Source organism: Hypomesus transpacificus, chromosome 14 (genome assembly GCF_021917145.1).
Source record: "Hypomesus transpacificus isolate Combined female chromosome 14, fHypTra1, whole genome shotgun sequence".
NCBI lineage: Eukaryota > Metazoa > Chordata > Actinopteri > Osmeriformes > Osmeridae > Hypomesus > Hypomesus transpacificus.
The window spans coordinates 4618550-4640953 of NC_061073.1; the positions used below are offsets into that span (position 1 = coordinate 4618550).

Consider the following 22404-nt stretch of genomic DNA (forward strand, 5'->3'; position numbering starts at 1 on the left):
ACATTTATTGTCACTTAAGCGTATGCCGCCATGAAGCTAAGTAAATGTATTTTGCTAATTAAAATACAGGGGGAAAATCGTTACGATTAAAATAGCAAACTTATCACTTTTTACTTTTTACTTCAAACCTAAGAAAGGAAGACATTTATTCTGGTTCCATTTTTAGAACTGGGGTCAAATGGAGTTGAGGATGACCTGCAGGTAACCTGAGCCGACAAACCCAAATTAAGATAAGGAGAGATGTGTGTATAACAATATACCTATAAAACAATTGAGCAACAACAAGAACAGTCAAAAATACAACTCATTTGTAGGTTCCCATTATCTTATCTCCTTGTAGGATGACGTCATGATAGATAAGATAGCCTGTTGGTTAAGGTCATTAAAACAGTGAAATATACTAACACAGTAACACAGCTAACAGTAGAACTGCATGTGAAGATTATCAAAATGTGCTTAAAGTCAACTGACAATGATGAACAAAAATGAATCTAAGTATCCCCTAAAATGAAAAACAGACCAGTTGATGTTTTATTGATATTTAAATATGTCAAACAACTATTATAATACTAGCAAGTGTGTGTAGACACCAAAAAGTAAGTTGTGCAATTCCACTTCCTTTTCAATAATCTGTTCACAATCTCAACTCAACACAATTCCCCCTCAACACCAGGCTTAGCAGTTCCAGATAGGTATTTCCAGTGGATATTGATATCGTTTTACAGTGTTCTTTGTGGTTCAATGTGGTCCAGTTTTTTTCCTGTCAGCTGAGGGCGTATCTGGGGTTGGGGTGGGGGTGGAAGATCCAAGGGTTGCAAAGGGGACGTTGGGGAGGGGGCAGGTGCAAGGCTATTGGCTGAAAGGTTTTAGGTAAGCAGGCTGCGGCCCATTCAGCTGTCAGGAAGCTGTTGTCCTTGGGGCAGGGTGCTAACAGACGTGCTGGGTGGGTGTACCCCGCAGAGGAAGCGGCTGATAGGAGAGACCTAGCCTCTTCACCCTTTATCAGCCATGGAACACAAACGCCACCAGATTAGATCAGGCTAGGTTGGCTGCATTTCATTTCCGAGGATAATTGCATCCAACCAATACACACAAACACTATCAACAGTCAATTGTAACTTTGTTGATGTGAAAGAACTTGAGTCAGGTAGACTAAGGGTTGGGTTGGTATAGAGTTAGTGTTGATAGGCCATTTTAGGTGTGATCCTTGAATTACATTAAGGTAGGATCTTTGGATCACTTCACAGAAAATGTGATCTTGTGTGATAACAGATTGTTTTTACCTATTTAAAATGTGACCTTATCAACAATACACCTGTTTCTAAACACAAATACACAACAGGCATGCTTCTGTACCTGCAGATGAGGAAGGCCCAGTTTGGATGTGTGGATCTGGTCTCTGGTCACCATCTCCAGATCCCACTGACTCTCTGCTTTCCTCCATTTGGCCCTGCGGTTCTGAAACCAAATCTGGAAAAGACAAAAAGATCCTGAAATCATGACATGTCCTCTCTGCTTTAATATTCGAATCTGTAACCAGAAAACTGTTTTATTGTCAGGTAGGTTCTCACATGCAATGAATTTGCTTGGGTCTGAAGGTGCATAACGATATGTTTATGGTGAGAATGATGATAATAACATATAATAATAATCCAGTCTAATCTCAAATGACTATCTGATATGGTCGGCACAGTCATGTAGTCTCCAGTCAAGTCAAGCAAACATAGATACAGTTGTTGTTTCACATCAGCAAATGAAGACTTGGGAGGGGTTTGACATATCCAGCTAGAATTTCTAATGGTACATTTCAAAATGACTCAAAAGGATATCTTACAAACATCCCTTACACTTGTATTGTATGCGGTCTGCGTAAGGAGTATGTGTTTAGGAGTGGCTTCCAATCAAATGCATGTGTTTAACCATGACCGGACTTATGTCTCCAGTTTAGTTTTCAGTGTCTGTCTGTATTCAGGTGTGTTTTTAATAATAAACAAGTGCATGTGTTCAGGTGTGTCTAGGTGTGTGTCCTACCTGTACTCTCCCCTCAGTGAGTTGCAGCCGAGAGGCTAGCTGGTCTCTGATGTTGACATCTGGGTAATGGTTTTCCTGGAACAGCTTCTCCAGCTCCTCTAGCTGGGAGGCAGAGAAGCTGACCCTAGTTTGCCTCCTTCTCCTCTGCACTGCGTGGATGGAACACAGTTGAATTGGTTAGACTCACTCCTCAGTATGACTGCCCACCCGCGTCATCGAAGAGCTAACTCTTTCGGTGGCGTAGCTCGTTATAAAGATGGTGGTCATGTTTGCAATACAGAGGTCCGGGGTTTAAACACAGTACGGGCAAGGAAGTAACACACGTCTTTATCATCAAAGTCGTCATTGTAATAATCATCGTCATCATCTATGTCATTATCACATCGTATTCATTAAAATCATTATCGTAATAAGCATCATCATCTGTGTCAATATCATCACAATCATCATCATCATCGTCACTTCTCACCATGACTGAGACGAGGGCAGTCTGTCCCGGACGCCCCCAGCTCCGCACCCCCGTCCTCCCCAGGGGGGGGAGTGCTGAGAGCTCGGCCGTGGTCAGGGGATGCGTGGTCACTGACCCAGCCAAAGGCCGGGGTGACAGAATGCTGTACGGTCCATTCTGCTCACAGAGGAGAAGGTCCTGTGTGACTTTTGATGTGTTTTATGTCGTAATTCATGTTATATTTGGTAGTTAGATAGATAGACCTTGAGCTATCCCTGAAGGGGAATTCAGAATACTCCAGTAGAAGCTAAATAAAACTTCTGGGTATTAAGATGATGGGTAGGTTAAGGGGAGATTTTCAACTGACAGAAATCCTTATTTGTAGACCAGAGACCCTGTGTCTAAAATACTGGATGTGTACAGTAAGCACCAGTAGTAACATGATAATGTGGAAGGCTTCTGAAGGCTTACCACAATAACAAACGAGAAATATCTACTACATATTTACAGACTTTATCTCCGACTTTCTAAATCTCTTATGCCACCACCTATTTACACGTACCAGTGCAGGACGTCGGAGCAGGAATCTGCTTGTTCTCTCTGATAACAGACAACCTGCAGTGCCTCTCCTCTCGCACACATGTCGAAGTCCTCAAGATCTCCTCTATGGAATGGGACAGCTTCCTGGGAGAGACAGGCGGGTCTTTCACCGAGCGGCCCTCTCCTCTGTCCACCCTGAGCGAGTGTGTGTGCTCATCCTCCCAGAGTTTCCTCAACCTTCGCAGGGTCACCGTGGCTGGAGTCATGGGAACCAGGTCAGAGTCCTTCACGCACCGTCCTGTCCTCCTGTTGTTTTACACACCAGGATTTTACCAGAAGCTGAGCAGGTTTTTTTTCAGTTAGACCCACCCATCCATCTTCATTTGATTCCAATTCCACTCAATAGTCGCTTCTCTCTCTCGCTCTCTCTCTCTCTCTCACACACACGCTGTCTCTCTCTCTGTTTCTCTCCTTCTCCCCCCAACGAGGTGACTGTCCCGCCTGTTTTCCCCTTGGTGTTTTCATCCACATCATGAGATGATTAGGAGGAGGAGCCAGGTCTACTGAGTAACTACAACATGCTTTTCTAGCTAGTCAACTAAACTAGCTCCCTGTCACATTGATCCTTGATAATACAGTATATATATCAAATTCCCTATCTCTGTTACATTCTGTCTGTACTCAGTGGCTGTCTGTTGTATAAATACAATATCCTCTGGCATTGATAGCTTGGCAGCTTGGATTTATAACTTTTACTCACAGTTTTAACACAGGAAAGCCTGTTTTTGAAACATGGACAAGAAATATTATTTATTGTAACTTATCCCGCTGCTTCTCCTTATCTGAATTTATTGGCTACAAATCTTTTATCATTCTGGCCTCCACCTGCCCTCTTGTACAACGTTTCACCTCGTGAAAACTCTCGTAGATTACTGTTCTAGAGGAACTATGTGCTGCTATAGATAACAGTTATTATCTAGTCTTTACCTTCTGTTCAGTTCAACAGCCCTGCACCCTGTCATATTAGCCGTAAAAGCATTTCCTGTACATTTAAATCATTATATATGAAAAGAATGGACATCAATAACCACAGTCCTTCACGTTGATTTGGTGTTGAAGACTTGAGATTGGTCAACATAGTTACATTAGTTACAGTTACAACTATTTACAACCATAGACTGTATATAAAGGCATATCAATATTAGATATATGTATATACTGTCTATGGTTACAACATAACATAATTTACAATGATTGCAATTATTGTTATTTACAGGGAAGATTATGCACTGGCATAATTAATATGATTGTTCATTTTGTACAAACAGTAAATAGGCCACAGTAAGTGACTTCATATTTAATGATTGACTGTAACACTGTCTAATGTTGTCCAAACCGTGGCATCCAGCAGCCTGAGGAAGATGTGAGACAGACTCCCTCTACTGGTGAACAGAAAAGTCGAATATGTTATTGATGAAAGCAAAAAGGTTGACCTCATGATATATCCCATGATTAATGTATTGGTTTTTAAAAGTCCAGTCGCTACATTAGCAGTAAAATTGTACATTGGGAAGGGCAGGCTTGGTGATTCATCTGATGGTTAGGCCTATCTCCTTTCTCCGTGTCCATCTCTGTCAACAGCAGCACAGTCATGAAAAAGATGCTATAGGTTTGGATCTAACTAGACCATTGAATGTTTGAGATTCCCTGTGAGAGTCCCTGTGTGGTTATACTTTTGACTGGGGACAACAAAGCGATCAGTCAGCCGAGAATGCTGATAAAGTCAAGCAAGTTACTTATTTGTAGACCAACTGCAGTCTAACCCGCAACGTGTGTGACGTCATTTAGCCAATTAATTTCATTTTGCTGAATGATTGAACGACTACCGACTATCAACAGTTAGTTAACACATTTTTGACACCGAAAAACACTGTCTATGTTAGGGTGAACAGACGTCCTCTTTTACCGACATGTCCTCTTTTACCGACATGTCCTCTTTTACCGACATGTCCTCTTTTCGAGACCTAAAACTTGCGTCCCGGCAGGGATTCCAAAATTGTGCGGGATATTTTGCCTCGTCGGATATTTGTGTTTCTCTGTGTCTTTCAAAAACGATTACGCCCTTACAAGTTTTGGAAAGGGTATCTCCCTTACAGTCAAAGTTCTCAGTAATTGATCGTTAAAAGTAACTTTTAACCCAATTTAATGATATGGCCAAACAGACTACTACTGTACCACGTGCGCTCTCCTGTCTGATAGTAGTCACGTGCTTGGGAGCAAAGTGTACATCGCCTCATTGACATACACTGCCCTGTGAGTAACTTGTAGAGAGAGGATACGGACTGGATCAGCACAAGGTGGATCAGGACTCCACAACCCTCTTCCTCAGAACCAGAATCATGATTGTGTTTAATCGCCAAGTCAGTGGACACAAACAAGGAATTTACTTTGGTGGGCAGGTGCATACAGTGAACATTTATAGAGTGAACATTTAAACATAATGAACAAAAAGAAAATGTAGAAAATGTACAACAAAATAAAATAAACTACTGGCAGAGCTATACAATATAAAATAAAATACGATAAATAAAATAATATAGACTAAAAATAATACTGAATCATACAGAGTGTATGAGGTAAAGTCACAGAGTGTCAGTGTCAGTTTGGGGACTTGTTAAGAAGGCTAGCAGCAGAAGGAAAGAAACTGTTCTTGTAGCGTGAGGTTTTGGTCCTTATGGACCGCAGCCTTCTGCCGGAGGGGAGTGGTTACTTTACAGTAACTTTACAGTAACTTTCTCCTGAAGAAAAAGTTGCTGTCTGGTACATAAAATCAGCCACCACCACAATATTAATCTAGCACATTAAATACACGTTTAACACACACACACATGTGAGACAGATGTTGGCTGACCACGTTCAGGAATAAGGGATTTGACACTGGTCATTTCAGCATAAATCCATTACATGGAGTGAATTAGTCCACAAGACTCTCTTGCTTACGTCTTTAATGGCTGTACATGTTGACCGTACACGTCAGAGTGTGTGTGTGTTGGGGGGGGGGGGATATGCATGTGGCTGTTGAAGAAACATTGATGTTACGTTAAACATAGAAGGATGTTACTTTGTCTCTTGGAAATTCGTTGTTGTTGTTTGTCAGATCTATCTTACTGTTGATATACACATTCTGAATCCTTTGTTTCATAAGAATAAAACCCCTCTAATTGTGCATTTTAGAAGCAGAAATGTCTAATCATCTTGACTAATTGAATATAAACAGCCATGCTACTCATTATCTAGCCTACTTTTTGTCCAGTAATTGAGGAAATTAGGTTATGCTGTAATTTGACTTGAGTCGATCAGTTATTTGTAGTTTTCATTCACAGTTTAACATTAGTTAAATATTTCCAAGACATTGCTGTTGAGCTGTTACAGAAGCACATGAAGTTTCTCATGCAAATAACATGATGGCATGACATTTAAATATTAATAAACCACTCACAGATGTGTAAGTTAAAAAGGTCTTCTATTTGTAGATTGTAGTGTGGCATACACTGGGTTGTAGTTGTCAGTGATAACGCATTTGCACATTTGTTTTCAACACTTCATAAGTACATGACCAAAGTAAACCTAAAGTTGCAGAGTCTTATCCAAGGCTTTTTATCAAGGCCCATCAGCCACTGAACAAACACTGAAGGACAGAAACTGCAATATTACAGCGCATCTAATTATACAAACGCAGTTTAAAACAATGGGACTCTGGACCATGTTCCAGAGATAATATATAGGGAGGATATTTCAAGTGTATGCCTACAAGGATCCTTGTCTTGTGATACTATTGGTGAAGAGAGAGAGTGAGATGAGGGGGGGAGGAAGAAAGAGAAACTAGAATAAGAGAAACCAGTCCTCAGTGCCCTGAGTTTCCGAAGGGCTGATCAGCTGCCTGTCTGAAATTGGGTTCACATGTGTATCTGGTGAGATTCATTTGACTCACAATCAGCAACAGCAGTAGTCTCGTGTCTTAGCTCCCTCACTCTCCCTCTCTCTCCCTCTCTCTCCCTCCTTCTCTATCCCTCTCCCTCCCTCTCTCTCTCTCTCACTCTCTCTCTCTCTCTCTCTCTCTCTCTCTCTCTCTCTCTCTCTCTCTCTCCCTCCTTCTCTATCCCTCCCTCTCCCTCTCTCTCTCTCTCTCTCTCTCTCTCTCTCCCCTCTTTCTCTCTTGCCCTCTGTGTCTCTCTGACTCCTCCCGCTCTTTCTGTCTCCCTCTCTCTCTTAGTCCCACCCTTTGCCCCTTTCCTCCCACCTTCTTGTACACAAACACTTCTCAAACATAAACCATCCACACTCTCTCTCTCTCTCTCTCTCTGTATTTATTGAAATCGGGACCCCGGCCTAGAATTCTACCTGAGATAGGACAATGCCCCCTGAGAAAGATAGCAATGGCCTGGACAGCTATGCCTTCGCTGTGAGTATTAAAACCATTTCTTACATTCTTCTTTTACAGGTGTTTTGTGTAAGTATGGGAATTCCAATTATATGATACGATAGAGATTTACAATGGACAGTTACCCCTTAGAAATACTAAAGCGGTATGTTGCCATTATTACCTTTTCTGAGGAGAGATGAGAGACCTTATGTTGGGAACATCTGATAAACATCTTATGCAACACTATATCTAAATGGGTAGGAGAGTTGGCTAATAAAATGTGTGAGACTTCTGGAATGCAGGGTTAATCAGTGATGCAGGCTTTGTTGGTATGAGGAAAGCAAGCTTATTACAATCTGCAAAGGTACATTGAGAGAACTTAAACTCGAAAAAGGAGTTGACAGAGATCAGGGGGTTCTCTTGAGATATTTGCATCAGTGGTCGTTAAAGGCTCCAAGGAGAAGCCTGGCCCATGCCGGTGGAGGGGGGCTTTAAACTGAGGGATGAAAAACACATGAAGAAATGAACTTGTCTGTGTCTTTGACGCAGATTGTTTAAGGGCATATTATAGTTTTTGTGATAGGTTGTCGTGAAACAAATGTAGTGTTAACAAAGTTGATGTTAATCTTTACCAGATAATCGTAAACGTTCATCTTATAAAACATTCTGTTGCCAAGCAACATACTGTCAGTTGTATTGAAACATGAAACACATGGGTGCGTCCATGTACGTGTGTGTGTGTGTGTGATGCAGACCGACAGCCATTTGTGCGACCTGTCAGAGGAGAAAGATGGTGACGAGTCTGAGTTTTCCGGGGAAGAGAACAGGAACAAGCTGGCCTACTGTGTCACCGACGTCCCTCCGTGGTACCTCTGCATCATCCTGGGCATCCAGGTACCAACCCTGCCTCCTACCCTGCCCTCTCACGCTCTGCCCTGCCCTGTCCTGATCTACCCTGCCCTCTCACGCTCTGCCCTGTCATGATCTACCCTGCCCTCTCACGCTCTGCCCTGTCATGATCTACCCTGCCCTCTCACGCTCTGCCCTGTCATGATCTACCCTGCCCTCTCACGCTCTGCCCTGTCATGATCTACCCTGCCCTCTCACGCTCTGCCCTGTCATGATCTACCCTGCCCTCTCACGCTCTGCCCTGTCCTGATCTGCCCTGCCCTCTCACGCTCTCCCTGTCCTGATCTACCCTGCCCTCTCACGCTCTGCCCTGTCATGATCTACCCTGCCCTCTCACGCTCTGCCCTGTCATGATCTACCCTGCCCTCTCACGCTCTGCCCTGTCATGATCTACCCTGCCCTCTCACGCTCTGCCCTGTCCTGATCTACCCTGCCCTCTCACGCTCTGCCATACTCTACTCAACCATACTGCAGCATAATCTACTAATCTTTACCCTACTATATTACAATTTACTCGACTCTTCTCTACTGTATTCTATTTCCACATTGTTTCCACTACCATGTACGCCTAAAAGCCTTTCCTCATCAGTCCCTAATGTGTCACGATTTAGCACAGACGCTGAACATGCAGATACGGTTGAGGCTGGGGGTCCACTGGGAGTCCATTGATGTAATTAGCCCACATGATCATATCAGCAGTTAGTTAGTAACCCAGTTTCCAGTAGAAGGATGTAGAGGAAAACGGAAAGGACATCATGACAGCGTCACATGACAAGCTCTAGCGGACCTGTACATTACTAGCAGTTAGAGTAAGTTTCAGTCAGACCGAAGGCAGCACGAGTTGTTGAAGGACTACTGCTAATCCAGACAGATACAATGCGAACCACCAAATTCTGATCCCGATTTGATAACCCTATACGTTCCTTGAGTATTCTCCTAGACTTTAACTGCACTTTTCATCCATTTCTTTCAATGGCTCAAACTGTCCCTTTCGAATAGTGACAACGTCTCTTTCCCTCCCCACTGTTGAATCCCGTCTGTCTGCCGTTTGTGTCTCCAGCACTGCCTGACGGCGTTTGGGGGCATCATAGCCATCCCCCTGATCCTGTCCCAGGGCCTGTGTCTGCAGCATGACGGCCTGACTCAGAGCCACCTCATCAGCACCATCTTCTTTGTGTCCGGAGTCTGCACACTGCTGCAGGTCACCTTTGGAGTCAGGTGTGTGTGGGCGCCTCTGCGGGTGTGTCTGTGTGTGTTTGGGTGTGTTTGGGTGTGTTTGGGTGTATGTGTGCATTTGGTGTTGCAGGGTCATAAAATGTGTGAGTACAGACCATAGGATTGCTTCACTGCACAATATATGCTTTATAGGGGGATGATGATTGAACCGATACGACAGCGATAGAGAGATTGTCTGGACGTTGTCAGGAAGATAAAGTTGTGTAGAGATGTACAGTATTAGACAGGTAGGGTTGTTACGGGCGATTTGATCCTAATCACCAGTGATGGGTGTATCTGTTCTCACGCATCAGAGCTCTCTGCAACTCCTCACTTTAGCACACAACGACTCACTTTAACACACAACGCCTCACTTTAGTACACAACTTCTCACTTTAGCACACAACGCCTCACTTGTGCACACAATGCCTCACACAAAACCCACATCATCACCAGGAACAACGGTCCCAAGCGGCCATTTTTTGTCACTGCACTTCCTGTTGTCCTAGCACCAGGAGTAATAGGGCTATCATTTAACAAGCCCAACACAGCCATACCATGTGATGAAGCAGCCAGAGGAGAACTAGCTGTTTTCCTTCCCTCTCAGTCTTTCCTGGCTGTGGTCAGCTGCACTATACAGGTCAGTGGCCTAGGCTTATGATTCACAACACAATAGAATATTCTGCTCTGGCCACAGGGTCAATCGAGGGATTATCTCAACATGAAGGGATTCATTCATCCATCTCAAGTCCATCTAATGAAAAAGCTAAACACTAACAATGTTGAACTTGCAGTATTGCCTCCAAAAAATAAAATAAGATCAAATGAATGTTCAAAATCTTGGATGCCAAGGACTTTTTGCTTGTTTTGATAGCCTAACACTATCAGTTACTCTTCTAATTATAGGGTATAGAGTGATAATAGGAGGTGAGATATTACTAGATGGTTCATTAATGTCTAAAGTTCTAGTTACCAAAAATGAGATAACTTATACAGAGTCCCGTAAATATGTAGTTAACATGTTTCATGGACTTCCTGGAACTCTCATGAAACCACATCATCAAATTTATATTGATGACATCGATCAAATATAACATACTGAATACACATGGTATAATATAATGTAAAGGTTACAATTATCTCTTGGCGTTTTGACACTTAATTCTAGAACTGTCTGGTAGCATCAGCAGTGTGGTGATTCCAGGTGTTAGTGTATCGAAGTTCTGTAAGGTCCAACCTGGCCCTAGTATTAGTATCATAATAGGATTAGGTTGGAATTTCCATCTTATTAGGTTTGGAATCTGGTTCACATTAACTCCACACATTCCTCAAGCTTATCAGCACGGATGCTTTTGTGTCTTACTTCAAATACCTGGAGATCAGCTGTGAGGAAACAATGTGTGTGTGGAGCACGGTGACCACAACACAGGCCCGATCTAACCAGGGTCAATACGGCCTATAGAGCTCAGGAAACACTGGAAAGTCAACTGAACCTTGTGGTTGCACGCCCCTCTCTCCGCGAGCTGGACCTGAACGGTGCTAAGATTAGCAAGGTTCAAAGGTTACATTCGGGATTTCATCAATGTTGTTGTGAAGGTAATGTTCATGTCAGTTATAAAATGACTAGATTATTGACTCTGTTAAGTCCCTTGGTTGTTCATCAATATGTGGGCAACACAGTGTTTTTTTTTTAGAAACACAGAGGCCGTGTTACTGCAGATTAGAGAAACATGCTCTCTTTATCTCCTCACAAGACTCAAATCAGCCTTGGAGGGGAAGGGGCCACCAAGAGGAAAAAGAGTCGCCGTTGTCCACTGAACTGTACAGGAGAGCTCACTTTAGCACACAACGCTTCACTTTAGCACGACGGTCCCACTTCACTTCACCGCCCAAACCAGACCTCTCTATACCTCTCTGACGCTCTGTATCTCTGTGTACCTGTCCGTCTGTCTGCCACCTCCCCCCAAACACACATACATACACACATACACAAATACATACACACACACATACACACACACACACACACACTCACACACACACACACAAATACATACACACACACATACACACACACACACACACACACATACATCGACACACACATACACACACACATACGCACATACATACACACACACACTCACACACACACACACACAAATACATACACACACACATACACACACACATACACACACACACACCACAGATTGCCCATCCTCCAGGGGGGTACCTTTACCCTGCTTGCTCCCTCCATGGCTATGCTCTCTATGCCAGAGTGGACCTGCCCAGCCTGGACCCAGAATGCATCTCTGGTCAACGCCTCCTCGCCCGTCTTCATAGAGGTGTGGCAGAGCCGCATGCGAGCTGTGAGTCATCTTCTTCTTTTTATAAGTGGTCCTAAAGGTGCATTACTGCCACCCACTGTACAGGAGGGTGAAGTCCAATCGAGAGAGACCAACACAAACTTGAACTAAACCACATCACATTTTATTATGGAAAAACTATCAATTGCCCTTTGATATTCTGTATTGGATATATAAATAGTAGATGATTAATTAGTAAATGATATATTTATGGACAGATTTTCTTTATTGATTGATTGACACTGACCATCCTTCATGTCTCTTGTCTCCAGTTGCAGGGTTCCATCATGGTGGGTTCTCTGTTCCAGGTTCTGGTTGGGTTCTCTGGCCTGATCGGCCTCTTCATGCGCTTCATCGGCCCCCTCACCATCGCCCCCACCATCGCCCTGATTGGCCTGTCCCTGTTCGACTCAGCCGGCACCAGCGCTGGAAACCACTGGGGCATCTCCTCCATGTACGTAAGCCTCAGTGTTGACGAGGCCTCCTGGGTCAGAACAGCAGGTCAACTGCTGTTCAACTACATATCTAACAATGGAGATATGTCTTCCCCCATCTCTTCTCTCTCTCTCTCTCTCTCTCTCTCTCTCTCTCTCTCTCTCTCTCTCTCTCTCTCTCTCTCTCTCTCTCTCTCTCCGTCTCTCTCTCTCTCCCTCCCTCTCTCTCTCTCTCTCTCTCTCTCTCTCTCTCTCTGTCTCTCTCTCTCTCTCTCTCTCTCTCTCTCTCTCTCTCTCTCTCTCTCCCCTCTCTCTCTCTCTCTCTCTCTCTCTCTCTCTCTCACTCTCTCTCTCTCTCTCCCCCTCAGGACTACAGTGCTGATCATCCTGTTCTCCCAGTATCTGCGTCACATCCCAGTCCCGTTCCCCACGTACACCAAAACCAAGAAGCTCCACACCTCCAGGATGTACATCTTCCAGATCCTCCCTGTGAGTCCCATGGAACGTCAGCCTCTGTTAACGGCTAGTGTAACTGTCACAAATGAAAGAACATGAATTCTGGGTCCCAGGTGGGGTGATAAATCTATTCCTCCCAATGCCTCACTTCTTATGTGTCTGGGAACCGGGTTGAAAATGTGTCGAACAGGAAGACAAACAGCGTAAGCTAATCCAGGTGTGCGAGTTGTATAACGTGTGTGTGTGTTACCTGTCTCCAGGTGCTGCTGGGCATCACGCTGTCCTGGCTCATCTGCTTCATCCTGACGGTGTACGATGTCCTCCCGCCCAACCCAGAGCAGTACGGACACCTGGCGCGCACCGACCTGAAGGGGGATGTGGTGGGCCACGCCCCCTGGTTCCGCTTCCCGTACCCAGGTAGGGCGGACGCCATGGCAACACACACTCTTGAACTGGTCATTCCGAGCCAGACACGCTGCAGGAATGCCCTATCAAATTAAATGTTGCAGACGCTCTTATCCAGAGCGACTTACAGTAAGTACAGGGACATTCCCCCCGAGGCAAGTAGGGTGAAGTGCCTTGCCCAAGGACACAACGTCCTTTGGTGTGGCTTGAAAGCGAACTGGCGACCTTTAGATTACCAGCCCGACTCCCTCACCGCTCAGCCACCTGACTCCCAATATTCAAATGTACCTGTACTTGTTCCAAAGGGCAAAAAGTTTTGAAAACTGTTGTTTTTGGTCGGGTGTTTATCACATCCACTCAGTGAGCTTTTTAACTTGAAATGACGTCTCAGGCCCATGTTATATAACTACACTGAGCATCATCTCTCCCCAGGTCAGTGGGGTCTTCCCACCGTGAGTCTGGCGGGGGTGGTGGGGATCTTGGCGGGGGTGATATCCTCCATGATCGAGTCCGTGGGCGACTACCACGCCTGTGCCAGGCTGTCAGGGGCCCCTCCTCCCCCCAAACATGCCATCAACCGGGGGATCGGCATCGAGGGACTGGGGTGTCTGCTGGCTGGAGCCTGGGGCACGGGCAACGGCACCACCTCTTACAGTGAGAACGTAGGAGCGCTGGGCATCACCAAGGTGAGAACCAGGCACACTGATGGCTTTGGTGCAAACATGCCCTATCAACTTTAAGTGCACAAATATTAGTAATGAACTTGCTTATACCTACAACAAATACATTTGACTGCCAGTGCAGTTTACCTTGATATCATTTCTTAAAATGTTTCATTTGGTTAATACACTGGAAAATCCATTTATTCTAGAAACAAGTCAAACAACTAGATTGAAAATCTAAAAACAAGATGACCAAATTCAGTTAGATGTGAAGTTTGTTTTGAGTGGAGATTGTTCATTCTCAGGGTGACAGTTATTTCAGCTTGTTCTCCGAGTGCGGCAACATCCTCCTAACATAACAGAGAGCACAGTCAGGGTGTGTCTTGGTACGTCCTCTTAACATAACAGAGAGCACAGTCAGGGTGTGTCTTGGTACATCCTCCTAACAGAACAGAGAGCACAGTCAGGGTCTGTCTTGGTGACCTGAACATGGGCATGCTGGGCCTCCTCACAGGTGGGCAGTCGCATGGTGATCGTGGCCAGCGGAGTGATGATGATCGTCATGGGGGTGTTTGGTAAGGTGGGGGCCATCTTCACCACCATCCCCACCCCTGTGGTGGGGGGAATGTTCATGGTCATGTTTGGGGTCATATCGGCTGCCGGAGTCTCCAACCTCCAGGTGAACTTTTATCTCTCACGGTTCAAATGTGGAAATATTCAAAGTTGTTACTGCTAACTTTCATCAGGGGAGTTATGTGTATGGGCACTTCCTTGATTGACTATATGGCTTTAAATTTACTACAGAGGGGTCCCTTGAAATGAGTAGAGACTGGTGACTGTGCAGACATCATGGTTGTCACCACTGACTAAACATTGACAAATATGTCCCTGGTGTTCTCAGTATGCAGACATGAACTCGTCCAGAAACATCTTCATCTTCGGATTCTCCATGTTCTCTGGGCTAGTCATACCCAACTGGCTGTTCAAGAACCCCAAAGCAATAGCCACAGGTAGGAGACATGCCACGGTTTACATGTGGCTTCATATGAGGCTACCAGACTCACTAACAGTTTCTTCCCCCCAGGCGATCAGACCTCTACCTTTAAATTTAAAGCCCCTTCAGACTGGAATAGCCTACCAGGGTCTCTAAGATCTATCACTTCTTTGCACTCCTTCAAAATATCCCTTTATAATCACTTACAAGCAAATTATCGCTGTAAATGTTTTGCTTATGTTTGACTGGATTTTTCTTTCTTTTTTCTTTCTTTTTTATTTATGAATAAATACTGTACGTGTGTAAGGGTGAAGGTTTGTGTATATGTGTGCATATATATGTATGTATATGTGTATGTATGTATATGTGTATATATACCTCTCAATAATACAATATGTATTCAATAAGGAGTCGGTGGGGTGGGAGAGGTCTGGGAGTGGGGGAACTTGAGCGAGTTTGAATGTGCATGTATTTGTCTTTGTCTTGTGTCTTGAGGACCCCCTCGAAAACGAGATGCTGCATCTCAAGGGGTTATCCTCCAAACAATACATTTCAATTTTAATTTCAAACCATCAACATTAATCGATCACCTCAATATTTGCTATAGCCAAAATTAACTTAACTTAATATACAAACTGTCAGGGACTCTTCACTTCTTATGTATAGTGTTGTTACCATTTTAGTATTGTTACATTGCAGTAAGAAAAAAACATTTGTGTTGTTGCTGCATTATATACCCTATTTGCCAATACATAGCTGTTGCTTGCCATGTCAAAATAAGGTCATAGCCCAGAATGACCCTGTGTACTGTTACCATGACAATAACAGGAGTGGTGGAGCTGGACCAGGTGCTGCAGGTGCTCCTGACCACCAGCATGTTTGTGGGAGGCTTCTTCGGCTTCTTCCTGGACAACACCATACCTGGTGAGAGTCAGCCAGTCAGCCGGTCAGCCAGTCAGCCAGTCAGTCAGTCAGCCAGCCAGCCAGTCAGCCAGTCAGCCAGCCAGTCAGTCAGTCAGTCAGTCAGTCAGCCAGCCAGCCAGCCAGTCAGCCAATCAGCCAGTCAGCCAGCCAGTCAGCCAGTCAGCCAGTCAGCCAGTCAGCCAGTCAGTCAGCCAGCCAGTCAGCCAGTCAGCCAGTCAGCCAGCCAGTCAGGCAATCCGGCAGATAAACCAACAAAACAGTCAATTGTGTTTTTGATATGTGGTATGAAATAATTCATCTAATTTCATAATTCCTCTCTCCTTCCCCCTCTCCTTGTGTGTGTGTGTGTGTGTCCCTCCTCCCCCTTCTGTTTGGTGTTGGTCAGGATCGAAGCGGGAGCGAGGTATCGTAGCATGGAACCAGGCTCATCAGGACGACTCCAGCAACACGCTGGAGAGCGAAGAGGTCTACAACCTGCCCTTCGGCATCAGTTCACGTCTCTCCTCCTCATCCTGGGTCCGCTATGTGCCCTTCTGCCCTCCCAATGCCACTAGATCACTGGACGAGGCTAGCGCTGACGCTAATGCTAACAATCATGCTAACGCTAACGCTAATTCTAAAGCAGGCGCTAACTCACTGGAGGCCAGGCAGCTTCCTGGGAGTCTTGACGCGCCACAGATCATTAAAGCTGCGGCTCTTTGAGCTATTGGGCTGTCGAGACACTGGAAGAACAGCAACAGAGGCTGAATATGGACCGAAGTGTCCTGCTCTGCAGACACTTAACGTCACTGTAAAAGCATAATGTATGTGCTGTGCTTTACTATTGGGTTTTGTCAAGGTATACTTTATGTTGTAAAGAAGTGATTTCACTGGTCAGGGAGTGTGTGAAGCAATATACCGTATTTCTTCGAATAAACCCCGCCCTCGAATAAACGCCGCCCTCGAATAAACCCCGCCCTCGAATAAACGCCGCCCTCGAATAATCGCTGCACCCTAAAAATCTGAAAACGGTTATTTAATTGGTTAAATTCAACCCCAGTATTGATTATTTGCGGGACAAATAAAGGATTAACCTATCTTATTACACATGTACATAACTTTCTGCACAGCTTTCTGTTTGAAAGCTTCAGGTTTCGACACAATGTAGAACACTATTTGAGACAGTTGTACTACCAATGCACACCTAATTGATAGCCAATAAGAAAGTGAGTTGCCGCACTCATAGACAAACAAACAATAGACAAGGAGGTCAGCGGTAGTAAATGAAACCTGCGTTTTTAGCTGCATGATTCATTTGTCACAATGCCAGCAACGAGTTTGTCTATGGCTGCACTGCAGCTACAATTCACGAAATCTCTCTTAAAAATTCACCTCCTCAGCCCCCGAATAAACACTGCACCAAAAATGAACGTTATTTAATAAACGCTGCAGCGTTTATTCGAAGAAATGCGGTATTTGAGTTGTATGGCAACTTTATTATGTGGCATTTGAGTTGTATGGCAAATGAATGTATGGCAAATGTTTATACATAGGTTAAGATGTACATTTATCCTAAATGTTTAAAACTGTACAGGAATTTTACTGAAATGTGTTTTTTTAAAGGAGCTATATTTCTTAAACATTAACAGACTGTAAACATATTGATTCCTTTATATATACATTTTCAAGTTTGCAAAGAGCATGTTCACAATATGTGCCTGTTGTCAAGTCAAACAACATTGCCACGGTGCTAATAATTAATATAAATGGAAATTAAATGGAAATAAATGCAGATCAATAGCAATACTAAACAAATAGAATCTGTAATATGTTTGCCTGGCACTAATAGTATTTGTTTCATTCCAGGTGGCTGTATAGTTAAAATGGCCCTGTCCAAAAATCTCCACAGTGTTTTCCCTGGTTACAACTCCTACAATCTGTACACATCATTTAAAGTTCAAACAATTAGGTCCAGATGAAAGAAAAAATAATAATAGTCATGGAAAAATATCACACAAAAAGGCAGATAGTCTGAAGTCAAATCCGATCAATCGTCCCTGGCATAGGCTAGAATTCCACCAGAACCACATGACAAACCACTCCACAGACACACTGTCATTTGGGTGGCGGTTTTGCAGGTCCCCGGCAAGAGGTTTTTATTCTGGACTCAGGTCTTGTTTGATGGCTTGGAACAAACTGACAAAAGACTCTGCCCACGCCTCCCTCTGGTGGCCGGAGGTGGAATTGGAGATTCGTTGGGCAGTGTACACCATGGTCAGCACTGTGCGCTCAAAGTCCTCTGGTCTCAGGTGTCCTAGGTGACTGCTGAGGTGAGAGGTCAGGCGTCGCACCTCGGTCAGCTTCCTGGGGAGCACGTCGTCACAGATTACCTCCAGCTTCCTGGTCTGGCGAAGGGAGGCCAGTTCAGCGTCCAGTAGGGAAAAGGGGCCTGCCTCGCCTCCCAACTGCAGGCCTGCCAGCAGGATCTAGCATGCCCAGACGGATGAGAGAAACTCAGAGGTTAGGTACTACTCAGTACACAGTGTGTTCGTTAGTCTTTATACAAAAGTGCTCACTTCAAAGAGTAGGTTGACGTCTTGTATGGAGTTGTGGAAGGTTGGGTTCACCATTGATGCCATCCCTCTCTTCACTCGGACCGCAGACGGAAAGAGAGCTGATCATGAAAAGAGAGAAATAGATGAGAGGAGAGAAAGATGGAATGAGAAAAAAAAAAGAAACTTTCTGTCACACTTTTTCTGTTTCCTGCATCCCTTTTTCACAAAACAGCAGAATTCTTCTTCCCAGGGCAAGACTAACACAGCGTATCAGTGCAGGTCGAGGTCAGGCCTGTTAGAGGCCCAGTCCAGGGGCTGGTACTGCAGACATGTTTCCCCCCGTCAGATCAGCACATGGGCAGCAGATTGTGGATGAACGCAGGGCAGAAGCGGAGCCCAAGTTTGTCCCTCAGACAAATGCAGCTCAGGATGGGTCTTAATCGGACCGTGGTTTTGATGTGAGCGTAAATGAGAACAGCATGCTCGTTTGGTCCAAAACGTGTGCCCTAGACTGAAACTGTTTAATAGTTAATACAACAGGTCGGTATTGTTATCATTTATCAGACAGAGAGAATAAGAGAGAGAGAGACAAAGAGGAGAGAGAGAGAGAAAGGAGACAGAGAAAAAGAGAGAGAGACAATAGTGTGAAAGAGAAAGAGTGGGTGAGAGAGGATGAAGAAAGCTGGAAAGGAGAGACAGGAAGGTACAGTAGATGGAGAGGATCCAGACATGGTGTAGCTACTGTTTCCACTTATTGTCCAGTAAAACCCTTTAACAGCACCAGGTCTCCTCCCTAGAACTGAGCCAGGGTTCAGACTTGAGTGTGTTAAATCTGGACCTTTTAAGACGTACAGTTCAGGAGGTATGGGGGGGGGGGGGTCATAATATCCCAGATGAGTTGGAGATGTAGTGAGCAGACAGTCAAGCAGGCAGCCAAGAACCCAGGAACAGATGGACTGGAGATTCCTACTTGAAGATGAACTGACTATCTAAGGAAATGGTTTCTGGTCTTTTTTATTTGCTTACAGCAAAAAGACCAGCAGACATTTTACTTTTAACCAGCATAGCAGGCATCCCTCAGACCACTGTGCAAAGAATTGATTAGTAAGAAAATATTTGAAATTAGTTCAAAGAATGAGTTCAAATTGTGTTCCTTAGTCTGTCGCTTGACATGGTTCCTCCAGGAACTGCTGGACTAACAGAGTCAGCAATCATTATGCTCTCTAAGCCCTGGTTAGCATACAGCTCAGTGAGGTCACTTTCACAGACACTGCCAGGTCACGTTTTCTACATTTTTGCTAAAATATGACGAAAGGCTTCTTACAGGTCCAGATCTAGATGACGTTTGGCCAACCTTCAACTGATTATTGTCCAACCTTTGCTCAACATTTCCATGACAATTTAAGTGGTCATTGTGTGCTTGTGTTTCAGTAGACAACGTTTATTTGATGTTAATTAGCAAAGGGTATCTTTTTAGAAAGAAAGGTTAAAGTAACAAATGACCAAACACTGCAGTTTTTAAAAGATTTCATCCTTGAAATAATAATATTGTAGCCAAGACAACAAGTGAAACCAAATCACAAGTTATGAAATAGTTATTATTTCCTCTTGCTGTACAAACCGAGACATCTTTCAAATAACCTAGATTAAAAAACACATATTTGACCACATCTACATCAGTAGAAATCTTGGAGACATAGTCGTTATTCTTTGGTGGCTATCAGTTTCCTGAAGCAGCTAATGGTTGGAATGTTTCAAATATTTTTATATACGCAGCAGCTGCTAACAGTTAAAACACACTCAGTAGCCGACAGTATAACTGGAGTGAAGGTTTCAACATAATGTTTAAACCAACAACTGTAGGTTCAATCAGTCAGCGTTTAAGGAACTAGTTATTCAGTAGAACTGGTGGAACTGGGAAGCAGCAAACTACAGTGATCCATAACATTAAACAGCTGTTACAGTCTTTTAAAAAGTATTTTTCTAAATGAAAGGCCATCCTGATGAGGAAATTGCTTTCCAACACAAAATAAGTGCCAGGGAGTGAATAGGAAAAAAGAACCAGTCTCAAATATCCAGAACAATCCAGAACAACGGTCCAAAACGTCAACCACAAACCGTATCTGAATGTGGGTGGAGATCTCCTATCCTATAGGAATACCAAGGTGAGGTGTGTGCTGTGAATTCTTCCAGTATCTCAACATCAGTATTGCTCATCTGGGAGACATGTGCACTTCAGAGAGACCAAGCCAGCTGGAGAGAGAAGGACTACTTCGATGTCACATCCTCTCTCCTCCTCCACCACCTTAAACCAACACAGATGGGTCTGTTGGTCCAAAAATATCAAAAGAGAGTCTGTCGTGCTGGCGTGTCCAGAGGGTGGGATAAAGGATGCTGTGTGTGTGTGTGTGTGTATTTTTTTTGTTGAAAAATACAATACAACCATAATCATAGGATTATGAATTGTGTTCACACTGTTGTAATAACACAGAAGCACTGAACTGCGGTTGCCAAAGGATGAATTCACAAACTTGGCTGATGTCCAGGAATTTGAGATAAGCCTTTGAAAACTTTGGTGAAAATCCTAATTTGGCACCAAACTGTCCCAATGTTTATCCCAAAGACAGCAGAAGAACTCTGAGCGATAAGGATGGAATTAAACACAGGGTGAGTCACTTACAGGAATTCCATCTTTGCTAAATGGATTTCTTCTGAACTTCGTCAAGTAAAAACACCAGATTCATTTGAACAGAAGAAACGGACAAAAGTTTCAGTAAACGTACACCCGATGATAATCTTATATGTTAGTATGTGCTACGAATTTCAGGAGACTATCAGATGTGGCAGGACGATGATGAGTGAGATGCTATTGAACACAGGCCTCTCTGTACTGTATTGAATACAGACCTTTCTGTACTGTATTGGATACAGCCCTCTCTATACTGTATTGAACACAGACTTCTCTGTACTGTATTAGCAGAGATGTGACAGGGATCTGTGTTGCCTAGAGTGTGTGGGTCTTGAAGCTGTACTCTGTCAGTCTACTGGTCTGATAGGACCCTGTGTCTGCAGGATTCTCTGCTGTGGCCAAGACAAGTTTAAAATAACTTTAGCTTGATAGATGATCACTGGAATAATATAGGGAGCTCCTGCTATCGTAACACAGTGGTCATTAACCTGTCATCTACATCAACTGAAAGCAGTTGATTTATGTTGCCTTTTCATAACTAAATACAGATACAGAAATAAAGGGTTTTGCATTTTCAAATAAGTAAATGTCTAAGTAATATAGAGACTATATATTGTTAACACATCAATGCAAAATAGTCTTTAGTAAAAATACAAACTTTCAATACCTATTAATGACATTTCAAATGTAACGTTTAGAAATGTTGAGAAACTGCAGCCTCATAATCGACTTAACAGAACAACGTCTCACCTTTGTTCCGCCGCTGAGCCATCACGCAGTAGAACAGAGTTACCACGACCACCTTCCAGGGTGCCATGGTGACCTGGCCCCTTGCTTCCAGACCCAGGATGGAGTGGAGCACGGCCCACTCCCAAGTGTAACCTGTAACCCCCACGCGGGCTCCTGTCTAGTCGCTCTTCTGTCTCTAGACACGTCAGAGCCACAGACACTCCACAGAATCAGACCTCAGACATCCATCATCAGAATCCTCAGACTCAATTTGCCTCAGTGCAGAGCCGGACTCTTTCTCTCCCTCCCCTGTACACTCCCTCCCTCTGTCTGTCTGTCTCCCTCCCTCTGTCTCCCTCCCTCTGTCTCCCTCCCTCTCTCTGTCTCCCTCCCTCTGTCTCCCTCCCTCTGTCTCCCTCCCTCCCTCTGTCTGTCTGTCTCCCTCTCTCTGTCTCCCTCCCTCTCTCTGTCCCTCCCTCCCTCTCTCCGTCTCCCTCTCTCTTTCTGTCCCTCTCTGTCTCTCTCTCTGTCTCCCTCTCTCTCTCCCTATGTCTCCCTCTCTCCTCTCTCCCTCTGGTCAGCTGATTTCCAGTCTGTCAGTACTGACAGATGGTAGTTATCAGCTTCTCTGAGTGAGAGAAA

General features: G+C 44.2%; 3 protein-coding genes across 3 annotated transcripts; 1 reads left to right on the top strand and 2 right to left on the bottom strand.

Moving 5' to 3' along the window:
* Nucleotides 1-24: 24 nt before the first annotated feature.
* On the bottom strand, nucleotides 25-3491 carry LOC124477242 (intestine-specific homeobox-like). Its single transcript, XM_047034921.1, has 5 exons — nucleotides 3042-3491; nucleotides 2501-2656; nucleotides 2032-2180; nucleotides 1357-1470; nucleotides 25-997 (listed from the first exon to the last, which is right to left on the bottom strand). Exons 1-5 carry the CDS (start codon nucleotides 3283-3285, stop codon nucleotides 764-766), a joined length of 897 nt encoding a protein of 298 aa, XP_046890877.1. The 5' UTR covers nucleotides 3286-3491; the 3' UTR covers nucleotides 25-763.
* A 70-nt stretch (nucleotides 3492-3561) lies between these two features.
* On the top strand, nucleotides 3562-16512 carry slc23a4 (solute carrier family 23 member 4). Its single transcript, XM_047033472.1, has 13 exons — nucleotides 3562-3586; nucleotides 7413-7481; nucleotides 8196-8336; nucleotides 9412-9569; nucleotides 11779-11938; nucleotides 12208-12389; nucleotides 12738-12858; nucleotides 13086-13242; nucleotides 13663-13916; nucleotides 14407-14571; nucleotides 14794-14902; nucleotides 15715-15810; nucleotides 16196-16512. Exons 2-13 carry the CDS (start codon nucleotides 7434-7436, stop codon nucleotides 16510-16512), a joined length of 1908 nt encoding a protein of 635 aa, XP_046889428.1. The 5' UTR covers nucleotides 3562-3586; nucleotides 7413-7433.
* A 114-nt stretch (nucleotides 16513-16626) lies between these two features.
* Nucleotides 16627-22070, bottom strand: LOC124477243 (protein FAM180A). Its single transcript, XM_047034922.1, has 3 exons — nucleotides 21784-22070; nucleotides 18366-18463; nucleotides 16627-18275 (listed from the first exon to the last, which is right to left on the bottom strand). Exons 1-3 carry the CDS (start codon nucleotides 21848-21850, stop codon nucleotides 17946-17948), a joined length of 495 nt encoding a protein of 164 aa, XP_046890878.1. The 5' UTR covers nucleotides 21851-22070; the 3' UTR covers nucleotides 16627-17945.
* Nucleotides 22071-22404: the final 334 nt, after the last annotated feature.

Excerpts from the sequence above, each read along its gene's own strand:
- slc23a4 (XM_047033472.1), top strand. The coding sequence starts at position 7,434 with ATGCCCCCTGAGAAAGATAGCAATGGCCTGGACAGCTATGCCTTCGCT. Across the intron at positions 9,570-11,778 it reads CAGGTCACCTTTGGAGTCAG|ATTGCCCATCCTCCAGGGGG; the intron begins GTGTGTGTGGGC and ends CACACACCACAG. Across the intron at positions 13,243-13,662 it reads GTTCCGCTTCCCGTACCCAG|GTCAGTGGGGTCTTCCCACC; the intron begins GTAGGGCGGACG and ends ATCTCTCCCCAG.
- LOC124477243 (XM_047034922.1), bottom strand. The coding sequence starts at position 21,850 with ATGGCACCCTGGAAGGTGGTCGTGGTAACTCTGTTCTACTGCGTGATG. Across the intron at positions 18,464-21,783 it reads GGCTCAGCGGCGGAACAAAG|CTCTCTTTCCGTCTGCGGTC; the intron begins GTGAGACGTTGT and ends TTTCATGATCAG. Across the intron at positions 18,276-18,365 it reads ACGTCAACCTACTCTTTGAA|ATCCTGCTGGCAGGCCTGCA; the intron begins GTGAGCACTTTT and ends TGGGCATGCTAG.
- LOC124477242 (XM_047034921.1), bottom strand. The coding sequence starts at position 3,285 with ATGACTCCAGCCACGGTGACCCTGCGAAGGTTGAGGAAACTCTGGGAG. Across the intron at positions 2,181-2,500 it reads CTGCCCTCGTCTCAGTCATG|TGCAGAGGAGAAGGAGGCAA; the intron begins GTGAGAAGTGAC and ends CCATCCACGCAG. Across the intron at positions 1,471-2,031 it reads TCACTGAGGGGAGAGTACAG|ATTTGGTTTCAGAACCGCAG; the intron begins GTAGGACACACA and ends TGTCTTTTCCAG.